The sequence below is a fragment of the Saccopteryx bilineata genome, chromosome 7 (assembly GCF_036850765.1).
Source record: "Saccopteryx bilineata isolate mSacBil1 chromosome 7, mSacBil1_pri_phased_curated, whole genome shotgun sequence".
Taxonomy (NCBI): domain Eukaryota; kingdom Metazoa; phylum Chordata; class Mammalia; order Chiroptera; family Emballonuridae; genus Saccopteryx; species Saccopteryx bilineata.
In genome coordinates, this window is record NC_089496.1 from 18,496,056 (window position 1) to 18,514,538 (window position 18,483).

The window sequence follows — 18,483 nt, forward strand, 5'->3', positions numbered from 1 at the left end:
GATGTTACTTTTTCTGTGCCAAATACCATATAATTTAAAATAAAAAACAGGCCTTGGCTGGTGGTGTAGTGGATAGAGTGTCGCCCTGGATGGCATGCTGAGGTTGCCAGCTTGATCCTGAGGTCACTGGCTTGAAGCTGAGGGTGATGGTTGAGCCCAGTCAGGGCACATATGAGCGGCCATCAATGGCACAACTAAGTGGAACAAAGAATTGATGCTATTCTCTCTCTCTCCCCCTTCCTCTCTCTCAAAAAATAAAAATAAAAAACACACCAGGGCTAGGAATCTCTGATTAGTTACATACTATATGTTTCTAATCAACACAGTGACTGATCACAAAATGTTGAAGAAAAATACTGAGAAGGGAAAGACATGGAGATATAAATGAGAGAGTCAAAGAAAAGGACTGTAACTCAAAAGTGCGCAAGCAGAATATGAATACAAATGCTTTTTAAAAAATTTTTAAATTTATTCATTTTAGAGAGGAGAGAGAGAGAGAGAGAGATAGATAGATAGATAGGGGAGGAGCGGGAAGCATCAACTCCCATATGTGCCTTGACCAGACAGGTGCAGGGTTTTGAACCAGTGACATAGTGTTCCAGGTTGACACTTTATCCACTGCGCCACCACAGGTCAGGCTAACACAAATGTTCTTAATAATTATTTCGTTTGGGTCACACATGAAAACTCCCATGACACACAAGGGAAATAGTATGAATTATGGACATTCTACAAATCATTTGTTAGCTTTACAACTTCTTTTTCGTGATTTTTTACCCTTTTCATAATTCAACAAGTAGTACAATTTTCTATCAGATTTATAACAGTTTTGTTTAGAGGACACTCATTTAATGAGGAAGATTTTTATTTTGATAATTATCTTTGATAACTGAGAACCCAACACTGAACTAGGAGTTTGTGATGATTAAATAAGATAGCTCAACTATAGCCATAGGGATTTCAAGTTTTAATATCCTATCTAAATAAGACAAAGCTACCTGAGATGCAGCAGAGACTAATAAAAGCAGCCCCACCTGAGAAGGGTACATCTCTGAGAACAGTGGGGACCCAGCCCCTCCACAGGGAGATCCAACCATCTCCAGACACTTTCTTGCTGACAAATCGATGCAGTTCTTTGTAAGAAAACTTCTTGGATTGCATCTTGGTTCTTATCAATTCTAATGGACTTATCACAGTTACTGCTCCAACTAATACAAACAAACAAATATTAAAAAACAAGAGAGCCATGAACTATGCAAACACATGTGCAAAATTAATAAGCTAATGCCTTTCATATTTTAAACTTCTGAAATGTCTTCAAATCTTAAAATCAAATACCTAATGCCAACATATTGGTGTAGTTTTTTATATTTTACTTGATAAAGTTATTTCCTAAAGTCTATTTTCATATACCTTACTCATTTTGGTTTCAACTCTTTCAAAGGCAGTTCCAGAAATATTATACATCACCTAGAACTACTATAAAAACCTCACTCCAGGCCCTGGCCAGTTGGCTCAGCGGTAGAGCGTCGGCCTGGCGTGCGGGGGACCCAGGTTCGATTCCCGACCAGGGCACATAGGAGAAGCGCCCATTTGCTTCTCCACCCCCCCCCCCTTCCTCTCTGTCTCTCTCTTCCCCTCCCGCAGCCAAGGCTCCATTGGAGCAAAAATGGCCCGGGCACTGGGGATGGCTCCTTGGCCTCTGCCCCAGGCGCTAGAGTGGCTCTGGTCACGGCAGAGCATCACCCCCTGGTGGGCACAGCGTCGCCCCTGGTGGGCGTGCCGGGTGGATCCCGGTTGGGCGCATGCAGGAGTCTGTCTGACTGTCTCTCCCCGTTTCCAGCTTCAGAAAAATACAAAAAAACAAAAAACAACAACAACAAAAAACAAAAACCTCACTCCAACTGCACAGAGGAAAATGTTCTACGCTAAAGAGGCAAAATTCCTTCTGATTAAACTCTGAATCTCAGTATACAAGAAAAATGGTTCAGGACTTTGACATCAATCTGATGTCAACCTAAAATCTAGAATCTTAAGTCTAAAATCCAAAATCATTCTAAAGTCTCTGTCCAAGATTCTATAGGGATGGGTTGATCCCATCTCATTCTAATGGCAATTACCATACCATATGACTTCTAGAATATAAATATTAACTAGTACAAACTTCAAATGTAAAATATATTTGTATTTACCAAATACTATGAATTTTATACAAGCTCTCTGTGAATGTCAAAAATTTAAAAGAAGCCTGACCAGGCAGTGGCGCAGTGGACAGAGCGTTGGACTGGGATGTCGAGGACCCAGGTTCGAGACCCAGAGGTCACCAGCTTGAGCGAGGGCTCATCTGGTTTGAACAAGGCTCACCAGCTTGAGCCCAAGGTCGCTGTCTCCAGCAAGGGGTCACTCAGCCTGCTGTAACACCCTCCCTCCCACCGGTCAAGGCACATATGAGAAATCAATCAATGAACAACTAAGGAGCCGCAACAAAGAATGATGTTTCTCATCTCTCCCTTCCTGTCTGCCTGTCCCTATCTATCCCTCTCTCTGACTCTGCCACCAAAAAAAAAAAAAAAAAAAAAAAAAAAAAAAAAAGTTTTAAACAGAAATCAAAAGGAAAATATAGTAAACGTATTACTTACGTCTGGCCACAATTCCAGCAACAATTGGTATGCTTCCTTCATTTTCTCTGATTTGAGATCTCAGGAGAGCAGATAATTGATCATAGCATGTAAAATAAATAACTGTGGCAGGAACTGCCATTACTCTGGTAGAAACACACAAACAAGATCTGAATTAAAATTTTAAAATGCTTAAATATATCATTAAATACAAGCTAAATTCCTTATATTTTGTATAAGCTACAAATGGTAATGAATCAGCTTATGAGATCAATTTTTCTTTTATTTTACAAATTATTAAGTAGTAGGCTGCAGAAAAATGTAGGTATCTGACCCCTAGAAGTTTGCATTCTAGTTGTGTTAAGAAGTTAGAGTACCAGTCAGATCACAATTAGGAAAAGATAAATGAGGGTACTTCTCTATTTCCTAGACTTGTTTGATCTGTTTCTGGTCTTCCAAATCTTCCTTCCCAATTATATTTAAAATAACAGGAAAATCGCTGAAGTAAAAAGTACAAGAGCAATCATACAATATTTTTGAACTATGAATCACATACCATGCCTGCTTACAAAACTGGAAATAAATTACACTTAATGACATCAGACTTATATATACTAGTATTGAGGAAATTCCCATGACGTTCTTTCAAATGAAAGAATCAAAAAGGAATTAATTAAATTAAACATAAAGTTGCAGGCATTGTTATGTGATAAATATTACAACAGGAAACCAGTCTATGTTTATGGACGAACTAAAGGACATTCACAGACCATACTTTGGAATGCTAATGTTCTATATAACAAACTTTAACTTTATAACCGTTGGCAGTGTTTAAAGTATACATCTCAAAGTTGACTAATTTGCTCCATCAAAAGATAAATTAGAAAGAAAACGAGGTATATAAGTGCAAGTTATTAGCTGGGAATTTTAATTCAGCCTTACTGTATATCACATTAATTCATATACTAGCTAGTTAGTAGAGAATTAAAATTATCTGGAAAAGTATACTTATCACAGCACCTCATTATTTTAGTAAATTAACAAAAAGTCAAACGCCAAACTCTTAACTTCTGAACATGAATAAAAGTTATGCTTATGCACCAAAGACAACACAAGCCTGGTTGTTCAAATCTTGTATCTGTCCTGGAGGGCGTATTCGCATGCTTGACCTTCGGCCAACTCCAAGAAATTTAGCCCTTCGAATATTCCCTATTACAAGGTTTACCTGTATAGCTGGAGCACTAAGCCAACTTGTCCAGGTTGATTTGTGCGAATGATATGATTTTTGGTAAACATTTTACATGTCTGGTGTTTGGGTAATCAGATGATCACAAACACAGAATGTGCCTATGACATCAACCTTCCATAAAAGGCCTAGACTCTAAAATTCAAGTGTGTTTTACGGTAGAAGCATTCACTTGCTGCTGCAGTTCAATGCTGAAAGCATAAGCACATCCTGTGTGATGTCAGACGGGAGGTCTCTGGAGCCTACTGCCTGGTTATCCTCTTGTGTCTATTTTCTCTTATTGATTGTGCTTCATGTCTTTTTGCTCTAATAAACAGAAGACATGAGTATAACCACCTCCAGGTCCCGTAGGTCCTCTAGCAAATCATCAAATGTGTTGGTGGTTGTGGGACTCGCAAAACAATGTTTTAAAAAAATGAAGCCTGACCAGGCAGTGGAGCAGTGGATAGGGCATCAGACTGGGATGCAGAGGACCCAGGTTTGAAACCTCAAGGTTGCCAGCTTGAGCGTGGGCTCATCGGGCTTGAGCACAGCTCATCAGGCTTGAGCACAGCTCATCAGCTTGAGCCCAAGGTCACTCGCTTGAGCAAGGGGTCACTCACTCTGCTGTAGCCCCTGGTCAAGGCACATATGAATAAGCAATCAATGAACAACTAAGGTGCTGCAACGAAGAACTGATGCTTCTCATCTCTCTCCCTTTCTGTCTGTCTGTCCCTATCTGTCTCTGTCACAAAAAAAATAAAAAAAGTTCTAATATTAAAAATGCACAATTTTGTCTAATCATGCTGATTACAAAAATAAATAAAAGACAACCATCATTTAGAAAAAAAAATTAAATTTCAACTTACAAGGTAGGGGGAAGGCCACTCCACAGGGATTTAATGCCCTCATTTCGAATTATTTTTAAAAAAGCATCCTAAAATTATAATAGAATAAAGTAGTCAGAATATATCTTTAAGCCTGATAAAACGTTTATACTAACAACTGGTAATTTGATTCTCTCAAGTGTTCATTTCTAACATAGCTCAGATTTATGTGTGGACAATCTTTTTTTTTTCAAAGGAATTTTCCTAAACTTTCAAATACAAGTAAAGCATTTCTGGATTATACTTTCTGCTTATAGAAAGTCTGCATTACTCACAGCTTTTCAGTTTTCTAATTAGAACTAAGAAACCAAGGTTTTCAAAAATTATTATTATTTTCTTAAGTGAGAAGAGGGAAGGCAGAGACAGACTTCCGCATGCGGCGCCCCAACCGGGATCCACCCGGCAAGCCCCCACCGCGTGATGGTCTGCCCATCTGGGGCCTCTGCTGCTTTGCTCAGCAACCGAGATACTTTAGCGCCTGAGGCGAGGCCATGGAGACATCCTCAGTGCCCAAGGCCAACTTGTTCTGATTGAGCCATGGCTGCGGGAGGGAAGGAAAGAGATACAGAGAGAGACAGAGAGAGAGAGAGAGAGAGAGAAGGGAAAAGAGGAGCGGTGGAGAAGCAAAAGGTTGCTTCTTCTGTGTGCCCTGACCAGGAATCAAACCTGGGACATCCATATGCTGGGCAAATGCTCCACTGCTGAGCCAACCATCCAGGGCCTCAAATATTATTATAAATAGAAAGTAAAATAATGGCAGAGAATTTGTCAGATGAACTCTTCTCACTCATTATGAATTCTGAGAAAATACCATGTACAATCAATATTTGAAATCTCAGGAGAGGAAGCAAAACCAGGCAACAACAGAAGGGAATTCTGCTGTTAAAGGACAAAGTACAACGAGGGAGATGTGTGAACCTGCAGTTTTTGCCTATGTGCAAAAACAGCACATTTAGTTGCTGGAAAGGGCAAGCACAGAGTCCAGGCTGCAAGAGTAACCAGACAGTCAGGGGGAAATCCTGGAAAGGAAGGCACGACAAAAGGCAGACGCCCCGAGTTTGCATACAGGATCTGCTACAAACTTGGCTTACAACTAAATTACACAATCCCAGCAAAAGATAAGAGTCCTGCAGCCCACCAGAGGGGCGCTAAGTTTGGAGTCTGAATCCAGCCAAAGTTAATGGCCTTCCAGAACAAACCCGACTCTTCAGAAGACTAAAAAAGAATCCAAAGTCTTCATAATAATCACTCACAGTATCCTCTTTCCAATCAAATTCATTAGACATAAAAAGAAACAAGAAAATGTGCTCATACTAAAAAAAAAAAAGTAAAGAGAAACCAACACAGATGATGTAGATGAGACAATTATCAGACAAGAACTCTAAAGCAGCTATTATAAATATGTTCTGAACTTAAAACATGATCTATGCACAGGAAATGAAAAATTTGTAATTTCAGCATAAAAAGTTACTATAAAAAACAGCCAAATGAAAATTCTATACCTAAAATGAGAAATTTACTAAGTGGGCTTCACAGCAGAATAGACATCAAAGAAAGAGTCATTGGATGTAAAGATCGACCTTATTCAATCTGGAGAAGGGAGAGAAAAAGGATGAAGAAAAACGAATAGGGCTCAGAGACCCGAGGGTAGGTAGGGTGAGGCAAAGCAGGTTTACAGTGTGAGTACATGAAACACAGACTTTATTTTTGTATTATTATTAGTTATTGTATTATTTTTCATACAAAGAACTGTAACCATACTTTAGCAGCACCCTGCACACAATAATAAAACAGGCTTATTTGAAGTCACAGATCAAAAAGAGGGAATGGTATAGGAAATTACCTGATGAAATGATGGCAAAATACTTTACCAAATCAGTGTAAGATATCAATCTGTAGAGCCCCAAACCTTAAAAACATCCTGGGCAGAATAGAAACCCCCCCCCCCCGGGGGCGGGGTCCCGGCCAGGCGGCTGGGTTGGTGAGGTGTCCTGATGCACCAGGGTTTCGGACTCAATCCCCGGTCCAGGCAATGCAAGAGGTAACCAGTGAATGCATGAATGGGTGCAGCAACAGGTCGATGTTTCTCTCTCCCTCTTCCTCTCTCCCTCTCAAATCAATATATTAAAAATATTTTTAAAAATCACAAAATACATTTAGAGAAAAGATGATACAAAAGAAGACTAACTTGCCTGACCCGTGGATAAAGTGTCGACCTGGAACACTGAGGTCCCCAGTTTGAACCCTGGGCCTGCCTGGTCAAGGAGCATATGGGAGTTGATGGCTCCTGTTCCTCCCCCCTTTCTCTCTCTCTCTATCTTTCTCTCTCTCTTCTGTAAAATGAATTTTAAAAAAAGTTTATCTAAATAAAAAGAAGGTTAACTCATTAGACATATGGGAAGCCAAGGCAATGTAACAACATATTTAAGGTGCTGAAAAAAAAATTAAGCCAGAACTATAAGCAGACAAAATATGCTTTAAAAATGCACAAGAAAGACATTTGGGATGAACAAAATTTGGAAGTATACACTGCCAAAATACCTTTATTAAAGGAATGCTGAAAGAAGTTCTTCACAATGAAGGGCCATGATGCCAAATAGTAACTAAGATCTTCAAAAAGGAAGTACTAAAAAAATGATAAGTCTGTGGGCACATATAAAACATATTTTCCCTCTTAACTAGTTTAAAAACAAAACACAATACTTTTAAAATAAAAATATAACAGTGAATTGTGGATTTATATATAATGTTCAAAGCTGTTCTGTACCTGAAGCAACAGCACACAGGAAGAGGAGGGTGTTAAGAACTATGAAGGGTCGCCCTGGCCGGTTGGCTCAGTGGTACAGCGTCGGCCAGATGTGTGGATGTCCCAGATTCAATTCCTAATCAGGGCACACAGGAGAAGTGCTCATCTGCTTCTCCACCCCTCCCCTCACTTCTCTCTCTCTCTCACTTCCTCTCCTGAAGCCATAGCTGGATTGGAGAGAGTTGGCCCTGGGTGCTGAGGATGGCCCCATGGCCTCCTCTTCAGGTGCTAATAAGAGCTAGAGCAATGCCCCATCACCCCCTAGTGGGCTTGCCAGGTGGATCCCCACTGAGGAGCATGCAGGAGTCTGTCTCTCTGCCTCCCCTCCTCTCACCAAATAAAAACAAAACAAAACAAAACAACTATGAAGGATCTAACAAGTTCGCCTGGCATGGTATGACAACTGGTAGAAGATGAGAATCTCTGGAGTAAAAGATGAAGACAGTTTATTAAGCAGCCAGAATATCACATTTTTGTGCCGATTTTTCAAGCCCCAGTTTCTAAAAGGCAATGTGAAAAAGGCCAGATGGCACTTGAACACATATGGACTGCATGCCAGGAGATGAAATCTGAGCTGGGAAACCCAAATCATTTACAATAGGCAGCAAGAACGCCTTCCTGATACTCTGGGGAGTAACACTCTATCTTCCAAAGCTATTCACTATACACAATCCTTGAAAAGATGGTCAGGGGCAGACTGTACCTTGCTCACAAGATGTGCAGAACTGTGAAATATATTTGGAGAATTATCTCCCTGGAAATGGGACTACATGTAGAGGAATCAATTCAATATTATTATAATTCAACTAATCCCAAAGAAGACAGAAGCACAAAAAAAAAACCCTGACTAGCCAAAAGCAATAATGAGAAAGCAAAAAATAGGAGGTATCATGCCCCCAATTTCAAACTACACTACAAAGCTATAATAATCAAAACAGTGTGGTACTGGCAGAAAAAAACACAAATAGAACAATGGAACAGAATAGAGCCCAGAAAGCTAATTTATATGGTCAACTAACCCATAACAAAGAAGGTAAAAAAATACAATGGAGCAACAACAGTCTCAACAAAGAGGTGCTGGAAAAACTGTAAAGATACCTGTAAAAAAGTAAAACTGGACCACTCTTACAGCCTATACAAACAAACTCAAAATGGGTTAAAGACTTAAATTTAAGTCCTGAAACCATAAAACTCCTCAAAGAAAATGTAGGAAGTAAATTATTTGATATCAGTTTGAGTAGTATCTTTTTGAATACAACCTCTTGAACGAGGGAAACAAAATAAATAAATGGGACTTCATCAAACGAAAAAGCTCTTGCACAGCAAAGGAAACTTTTAACAAAACTAAAAGACAACCTACTGAATATGAGAATATATTTGCAAATGATACACATGATAAAAAGCTGACATTCAAAATATATTAAAAAAACCTCATACAACTCAACAACAACAAAAATCAAATTGAAAAATGGGCAGAGGACAAAAAAATAATAATTCTCCAGACATAAAGATGATCAATAAGCCTGACCAATGATGGTACAGGGAACAGAGCATCAACCTGGGACACTGATGTCTCATGTTGGAAACGGTGAGGTTGCCGGCCTGAGTGTGGGCTCATCTGGCTTGAGCGCAGGCTTACCAACTAAGCACAGGGTTGCTGGCTTGAGCGTAGGATCACAGACATGATCCCATGGTCACTGGCTCAGCTGGAGCTCCCCCTCCCCACCATGAGGGCATGTATGGGAAGCAATCAATAAACAACTAAGTGCTACAGCTACAAGTTGACACTTATCTCTCTCTCAAAAAAAAAAAAAAAAAAAAAAAAGAAAGAAAGAAAAAGATAGGCAATAAATATGCTTAACAGCACTAATCAACAGGGAAATGCAAATCAAAACCACAATGAGATATCACTTCAAACCAATGAGAATGACTATTATCAAAAGTGAACAAATTAACAAATGTTGAAGATGTTAAGAAAATAGAACTCTTGTGTACTGTTTGTTGGACTGTAAACTGATGCAATCTCTATGGAAAAGAGTATGGGGATTCCTCAAAAAACTAAAAATAATTTACCATACAACTCAGCAATTCCAGGTATGGGTATTTATCCAAAAAAAGTGAGAACATGAATTTGATATCTTGTGTCCATTGATAAATGAATGTATAAAGCATGCACACAAACACATGCGCGCATACACACACACAGAGGACTATTACATAGCAATAAAAAAGAATGCAATCTTGCCATATGCAACAATATGGAAGGGTCTAGAGGTTATTATGCTAACTGAACTAAGTCAAGCAGACAAAGACAAATACTGTTTGGTTTCATGTTAATGTGGTATCTTAAAAAACAAAACAAAAACAGACTCAAAGAAATAGAGCCCAAAGAGATGGTTACCAGAAGGGAGCAGGTGAGGGAATGGATGAAAAGGGAAGGGAAATATAGTCAACAATATTGTGATAAATTTGCATTGTTCTGAATGATTCCTAGAATTAGTAAGGTGATCACATTGTAAAGTATGAAAATGCTGAATCACTATATTGCATACCTGAAACTAATATAAACAATAGAATATTGTATACCAACTGTAAGGCCAGGAGCCACCATCGTGGCCATTCACATGCAGGTTTGCATTGGATTTGGACAGTTGGTAAAGAAACAATGGAGCCAAGAACTGGTGGGCCATCATCTTTAATCCTAGCTTGCACCCGGCGGGCAAGTAAAACACACACTGGGCTCCAAAACCCACTCATTCAGTGCTCACAAAGCTACTGACTTATCTGAGTTTCCTAGAATCAAAGGTTTCTAGCTCACCAGACTCATTCACCTCTGTTCCCCATCTCCTTCCTTCTCCCTGCATAAACTGGCTTCTCACTCAACACTCCACCATCTTGGCTGCTTCTCCTGGCCTCCTCCATGTGGCCTTTCTCTGCTTCTGCTCTCTCTGCTCTCTCCTCTAATGATAATCTCAGGAACCAGGAGAGCAAGCTATTTACTGTTCTGCACTCATTTTAGAGTGTAGAAATCAAAACCTTTAATCCAATATACAAAATAAGGAAGTCTCTGATACAAAGTCACTTATCTGAGGCATAATTGGATTGTACCACCCCACATCAAAAAGGGTGAGAAAGGCTTAGTCCTAAAACCAAGCCCCAGGCTACAAGGATCCTGCTTGCCCACAGCCAGCCCCAGCAGGGCCACAGGCTTCCATGTGGCCAGCGCCATCTTTATCAAAATGAGCATAATATATTTTATCTGCCCAACACCAACCATACCTAAATTAAAAAGAAATTAAACAGGAGAAAATCTTCCAGCCCAAGGGTAAGTAAAGAGCTCTTAGATGTGACATTTTCTATGCCCTATAAAAAAACTGATAAATTAAACTTCATCAAAATTTAAAACTTTACTCCACAAAGATGCCAATTAAGAAAATAAAGACAAGTTAAGAGCATGAAAAAATATTTGCAAACCACACTTTTGTGGACAAAAAGGGGGTATGTATAAGTTTAGTAACTAAAAGTAACCTCACAGGGTGATCTGATCATAAATTCTAAATGGGCAGGTCCACCCCAGGCATTCTGTAGTAAAATATTTATCCTTGCCTTAAGCAAGTCCTGTTTATTGCTTTTGTGCATCTACATTAACACCTTTTTAAATGTCTCTTTTCAATCATGTAAGAAATATAATGACCCAAAGAAAGCACTTAATCTTGTTAACAATCCTATAATCCAGTATGCTTTCTCCACCTTCAGGTAATCTTCCTTACTTCTCTCCTTAACTGCAAATGCATAAAAACACTACAAGCTGTCATTCCGAGAAGCAGCTCCAGGTATATCCTCTTTTTGACTCTAATAAATTCATAAAAGTTACTTAGGTCAACAAACCCTAAACACGCAACTGTCATATGACCCAGACACTGCAGTCCTGAGCATCTACCCAGAAAAAGACAACGTTATGATTTATAGGAAGAAATATACATTTTGATCGTTGTCCATGGTTTCTGGCACTTAGCACCTAAAATTCTTAAAGTTTCCTGAATGATAAAGAGCAATGGAAGCATCTTTTGTTCTCAGATTTGATCTTTTGTCCTTTGTCCTCAGTCCTGAAATAGCTCCAGATAAAGGTGTAAGGAGTATCATTTGCTATGTTATTCATAATAAGATCCTTTCAACCACACCAGTTTATGTTAATGAGGTGAATCTTGGAGAGCCCCTAGATAAGCACAAGGTAGGGGCTGGTTGCCAGGGGAAACAACCATGTAATACTCGTGTACCTGGGAGATACCTCGGGCTCAGCTCCAGACCACTGCAATAAAGCAAATACTACACTAAAGCAAGTATCACACATTTTTTTGTTTCTCCATGTATATACATGTTTAATATACATGTTTACACTACACTGTAGTCTATTAACTGTACATGAGCATTGTGTCCAAAAAATGTATATACCTTAATTAAAACAAAAAACACTTTACTGTATTGCTATAAAATGCTGATCATTGACCAAGCCTTCAGCAAGTCATGAATTTTTGCTGGCGGAGAGTTCTGCCTGACTGATAAGGGCGCTGGTTGCTGAAGGCTGGGGAAGCTGCTGCAGTTTCTTAGAACAGTGCAACAATGAAGTGATAGATACATGAATTACAACTGCACTTTTGCTGTTCCGCTTGGCTGCCTGACCCCACCCTTAATTACTGGACAATCGCCCCTGGGACAAGGAATTCCAGGAAGCTGGTCAATCACCCCAAAGGGAGTATTCCAGAAAGCCGAACATACCAGCACACCCTTGCTCGAGGCTACCCCCAACCCTATAGTTTTACCTCTGTCTGTTTTTGGGGCCCTTCTTCCCAGAGAAGTGCCCAGGCAGGTCTTTCTCCTCTAATAAAGCCTGCACACCTGGTGTTCGAGTGCCGTCTCATTCTTACATGAAGTCTGCCACATCAACTGACTCTTCCTTTCATAAAGAAGCTGTTCGATGAACTTCTTTCAAATTGGGTCAGTCCTCCCAAACCCTGACTCTACTTTATTAGCTAAGTTTATATACTATTCTAAATCCTTTTTCACATCAACAAACTTCACAGCCTCTTCACCAAGAATAGATTGCATTAAAAGAAACCACTTAGTTTGTTCATTCATAAGAAGCAACTCCTCATCCGCTCAAGTTTTATCGTGACATTGCAGCACTCAGTCACATCTTCAGTTCCACTTCTAATTCTAGTTCTCTTGCCATTTCTTACACAGCCACTGAAGTCCTGAACTCCTCACAGTCTTCCCTGAGGGTTGTAATCAACCTCTTCCAATTTCCTATTAACGCTGATACTTGGACCTTTTCCCATGAATCAGGACTGTTCCTAATGGACTCTTGCGGTATTGGCCAAGAGTTTGCTTAAAGGCTTTTAATCACTGTAAAAAAAATAGAGGACTGGATGAAGAAGATGGGGCACATATACACCATGGTATACTATTCAGCTAGGAGAAATGATGACATTGGACCACTTACAGCGGAATGGTGGAGTCTTGGTAGCATTGTGCGGGGTGAAATAAGCGAATCAGAAAAAAACAGGAACTGCAGGATTCCATACATTGGTGGGACATAAAAGCGAGACTAAGAGGCATGGACAGGAGTGTGGTGGTTACGGGGGGTGGGGGGAGGGAAGGAGGGAGAGGGGGAGGGGGAGGGGTACAGAGAGAACTGGATGGAGGGTGGCGGAGGACGATCTCTCTTCGGGTGATGGGTATGCAACAGAACTAAATGACAAGATAACCTGGAAATGTTTTCTTTGAATGTATGTACCCTGATTTATTGATGTCACCCCATTAAAATAAAAATTTATTTATTAAAAAAAAAAAAAAAAAGAACTGTAAATCCTTTTCTGAACATTTTTAATTGACTTTGCCCAGGTCTATCAGAGGAATCACTATCTGTAGTAGGTACAGCCTCATGAAATGTATTTCTTAAATAATAACACACAGAAGTCAAAGTTATTCCTTGATCCATGAGCTGCAGAACGGATGTGTTTGGACATGGAAGCATCATTTCATTGTACACCTGGAGCAGAGCTCTTTAGTGATCAGGTGCATTATCAGTGAACAATAATATTTTGAATCTTTTTTTCTGAACAATAGTTTCAAAATGGCCTAAAATATTCATTAAACCATGTGCTAAACAGGTGTGCTGTCATTCAGGTTTTGTTGTTGCATTTATAGAGCACAGGCCAAGCAGATTTAGCATAAAAGGGCCCTAGGACTTTCAGAATGATCTAAATGAGCACTGGTTTCAATTTAAAGTCACCAGCTGCGTAAGCTCCGAACAGAGTCAGCCTGTCCTTGGAACTACTGAAGCCAGACATTAACTTCTCCTCCCTCGCTGTGAAATCCCTGGACGGCATCTTCCAACAGAAGGCTGTTTGTCTAACTGAACATCTACTGTTGAACATAGCTGCCTTCATTGTATTTGCTTGAACTTCTGGGCCACTTGCTGCAGCTCCTGTCAGCACTCGCTGCTTCACCTTGCTCTTTTATTTATTTATATTGACGACTTCTTCCCTTAAATCTGATCGACCAGCCTCTGCTAGCTTCAAACTACTTTCGCTTTCCTGCTTCAATAGCTACTTTTTAACTTTGGATAAACTTGCTAACTCTATGATAAAACTTGACTATCCTGTAATTGAAAAGCCTTTCATTCGTAAGATTAAATATATAAATAAAAATATACTGTGATTATATTTTCCTTACCAAGGTTCCCTGAAAACGTCCTGGTTTCTTATACCATACTTTGTTGCCTTGCTCTTCACAGATGCATACATGATCCATAAGTCCATTATTATATATAAAGCACTTGCCTAACAAGGAAGATTACAAAAATCAACAATTTCTTCACACAAATGTATTACTTTCATTGATATACAAATTAAAATTATAATAAGGGGACTAAGAGAATTATAAGATAAGTAATAACCTTGTCCTCACCTTTTAGGATAAAAGATACTTCATTTGATTTGTTTAAGGACATAGCACTGGAATCTAAACTCGTAGTGGTGAAAGTAATTGAGTAAATTAGCGGAGTTTATGTTTTCAGAACTGAGGTAAGAAAATGCACACAGAAATAAGTTCATTTTTTGCCTTAGGTAGTTCTGTGGCTGGAGCATCACCCAGATACGCCAAAATGGAAGGTTCAATCCTAGGTCAGGGCACATACAAGAATAAACCAATGAATGCATATGTAAGTGAAACAACAAATCGATGTTTCCTCTTTTCTCGTTTCTCTAAAATCAATCAATCAATCAATAAAATGAAAAAGAAATTCTTTTCAGTTATCTGAAGAAATGGAGAGAAAAGATAAAAAAGGAAAACCTCTTTTGATATGAGAACATGAGTGTCCATCTTCTCTGTTTGACAAGAAAACTCTATGGTATGCAAGAGAAATGCAGATAAAAATGTATTAAGAAATCTAATGTCTACCTGAAAGTTGCTAAGAGAGTGAACTTAAGAGTTCTCCTGATAAAAAGAGTAAATTTATTTGGCAATATATACATATATTAAATAATTAAGTAACATACCTAAAATTAATGTTGTATGTTGATTGTATCTTAATATAAATAGATTATGAAAAAATATATTCTTTTTGGTCAGTGTAAGTAACGCTATGCTTTGTCCCTTTCTCTGGATTTATACTGGTCAGTTTAGACATTCATCACCTCCCATCTAATTTACCACTTTCTCTAATACCAATTACTTCCCATAATTGGACTCTTGCTGCCAAACACTGACTTCTGTTTGACCATATATATAATTCTGAGTTTCATAAGGCACTTGCCTCCTGCTTTTAAGGCTTTCTTTACTGTGTACCTTCCTTTTTAGTCTCTTCCTACAATCCATCTATCTTGTCATTCACCTGAAATATGCCCGCTGTTCATTCCATCTCACTGCTATGCATTCAACAGAGTGGCATTTGTGTCTTAGCCAAATTCCTCGCAGTCCAGTTTTCTATTTAAAGTGCCATTATCTTTATAAAACTATAGAAACTGATGAAGGAATCGCTATTTTTGCCCATCGAATAAAAATGTATAATTATTCTGCTCAGACTGCACATAAACTATACTATCTAGAATTAACCAAGCTGCCGGATAAAATGCTGAATTTCCTATCACTGTATTCAAGCAACAGTTGGATGATGGTTGATATTCTAGAATTGGCATAGCTCTTAGACTAAGGAGGAAGCTAGATTCTAAGGTTCCTGACAAGTACAATTCTGTTCTTACTTGTGAGGCATATACCCAAATATAAAATCATCTTCTGATTTAATTAGTAGGTTCATAAAAGTGTTGTATAAGGATAAAGGGGCATCAATTTTCTTAATTGATAATAAAGATTAACATTCAAACAAAAATGAATGCAGTAACATAAAAATCTAACGTAACACTTTCAGGATAACTAGTACATACCTTTGGGAAATGGGTTGTTTTGGGCTTGGATTCGAATTTTAACAACATCCAGGGGTGTCACTATGAAGATATGTAAATTTCAATTAACAATTGATACATTTAAATTTAGAGATGTTTATCCAAAGAACACAAAATGTATTGAATCAGACATTTCCACATAACCACATAATGGATAAGATCTCTGTGTGTGTGCGTGCCTCGCTCTCTTCCCCTCCTGCAGCCATGGCTCAACTGGAGCAAGATGCCCTGGGCACTGAGGATGGCTCCACGGTCTCTACCTCAGGCACTAAGAGCTCAGATGCCGAGCAACAGAGCAACATCCCAGATGGGCAGAGCATCACCCCCTAATGGGCTTTCCAGGTGGATCCCAGTTGGGGCGCATGCAGGAATCTGTCTCTGCTTCCCCTCCTCTCACTGAACAAAAAAAAAAAGAAAAGAAACAGAAAAATGTGGTCCAGAGAAATTTAAGAAATTCACCATTAATACAAAGTTAAACAATTCGTATTTATTGCTATTGTAAATTGTCCTAATTCTGTATTATCCATTACTCTGATATTTTATTTCATTTTCTTGCTTTCTATTTTACATAAGGTAAAAAGAGCCAGAAAAGTTTAACACTGATGGTACCACAAAAAACCCCTGGTATAAGCAAGCCCCTAATACACTGAGGAAAATGGAATTCAGAGAGAAGCAGAGACAATCCCAAAGCGCACTCGCCCTGAGAATGACAAATCAAGGCTAAAACTCAAGTCTCCATTCTCTGTCCTGGGTTCTTTCCTGTTATGTTGATGCAGGGATATTGTCATTTATGAAGGGTGAATGGTACTATTATTATTTCACATATGGTAAAACTCAATGGATTCACTGATTCAATCAGTCACATAATCTGCATCAGTATCATTACTTTACCAATGAGGGATGTCAGTATCGCTCCAGTACAAGAGGCCAACATTTGTTGAAGAGGTGTCACTTTGATAATCTGTAGTTCCCCTGCTTCAGGCTCCATATTTTTAACTAGTTGAAGTAAAATCTGTTAAGAAAAACAAGATGTAAAATAAAAGTTTAATGAAAAATGCCTCCAAAATTGCTAAAAGTTAAACTATAAAACCAATAATCAGTATTAATATCAAAGCACATGTGAGAGCTATGAAAAGTAACCGTGTAAGTTCTACACACAAAGGCACTACACAGCTGTCATATCCTCAGCCTGAGCAAGCAGTGGCACAGTGGAGAGAGTTGGCCTGGGGCCCTGGCCGGTTAGCTCAGTGGTAGAGAGTCAGCCTGGCGTGCAGGAGTCCCGGGTTCGATTCCCGGCCAGGGCACACAGGAGAAGCGCCCATCTGCTTTTCCACCCCTGCCCCTCTCCTTCCTCTCCGGCAGCCAAGGCTCCATTGGAGCAAGGATGGCTCGGGCGCTGAGGATGGCTCTGTGGCCTCTGCCTCAGGCGCTAGAATGGTTCTGGTTGCAACAGAGCAACACCCCAGATGGGCAGAACATCACCCCCTGGTGGGCATGCCGGGTGGATCCAGGTCGGGCGCATGCGGGAGTCTGTCTGACTGCCTCCCCGTTTCCAACTTCAGAAAAATACAAAAAAAAGAAAAAAAAAAAAAAAAAAAAGAGAGAGTTGGCCTGGGACACTGAGGACCTGGGTTCAAAACCCTGAGGTCGCTGGCTTGAATGCAGACACATCTGGCTTGAGTGGGATGGGATCACAGACACAACTCCATTCACTGGCTTTAGCCCAAAGGCCACTCGGTTGAAGCCCAAGGTCACTGGCTCAGCTAAAGCCCCACCCCCAACCCCGGCACTTATGAGAAAGCAATCGATGAACAACTAACGTGACATGATTATGAGTTTGAGTTGATGCTTCTCATATCTCTCCCTTCCTGTCTGTCCCTAACTCTCTCTCTAAAAAAAAACAAAAAGAAAACCTACTCAGATATGGTAAGAAGTTATCAGCAAATATAGCACTATTTTTACTGCATGCCAACAAGTTGTTGCTAAGGTATAAAAAAGAAAAATCAAAACATATAACCAGAATAAGTAGCATGTTAGAAATATTGGATGAGAAAAGCAAAATATACTCCTAAAAATTCAGTTAACAAAAAAAAAGTATAAAAATCACTTATAAATTTGTTATTAAAAACTAATGACTGGTGGCAGCTCCCCCTCTCAGAGCACGCCCACATTTCTGCCCTCTCAGTGGGCATCTTTACTTTTCTCTCAACTCTAAGGGGCCCCATGAAACTTGCAAGCTGGGGAGCAGAGGTCAGCGGCAGCTTGCCACTGACCACTGACCCTGTCTCTAAGGCCCCTTTTCTCTGACTTCCCGGTGAGCCAAAGCAGCCCTGCCCAGGCTTACTTCTTTCCCATAACTGCCGCGGACCTGCGCGGCTAGTAATTCCAGGTCCTGAGGGAGAACGGTGCGGAATTAAGAAAATAGACTCACCGATGGGATCGGAGGCCTCTTCAATGCTGATGGCAATATCAGTGAGAGAGACAG

At 39.6% G+C, this 18,483-nt stretch overlaps 1 protein-coding gene across 2 annotated transcripts in view; it reads right to left on the reverse strand.

Moving 5' to 3' along the window:
• Window positions 1-18,483, reverse strand: part of SLC25A40 (solute carrier family 25 member 40) — a 37,880-nt gene that overhangs the window by 10,498 nt on the left and 8,899 nt on the right. The window contains exons 2-7 of one of the 2 annotated variants that reach the window (XM_066240201.1): window positions 16,890-17,010; window positions 15,981-16,040; window positions 14,272-14,378; window positions 4,713-4,780; window positions 2,640-2,764; window positions 1,035-1,208 (exon numbers count right to left, since the gene is read on the reverse strand). In XM_066240201.1, coding sequence (XP_066096298.1) covers window positions 1,035-1,208; window positions 2,640-2,764; window positions 4,713-4,780; window positions 14,272-14,378; window positions 15,981-16,040; window positions 16,890-16,986 — 631 coding nt within the window. In that variant the 5' untranslated portion in view covers window positions 16,987-17,010. The remainder of the gene's footprint in view (window positions 1-1,034; window positions 1,209-2,639; window positions 2,765-4,712; window positions 4,781-14,271; window positions 14,379-15,980; window positions 16,041-16,889; window positions 17,011-18,483) is intronic. The other variant, XM_066240202.1, reaches the window with a different exon arrangement.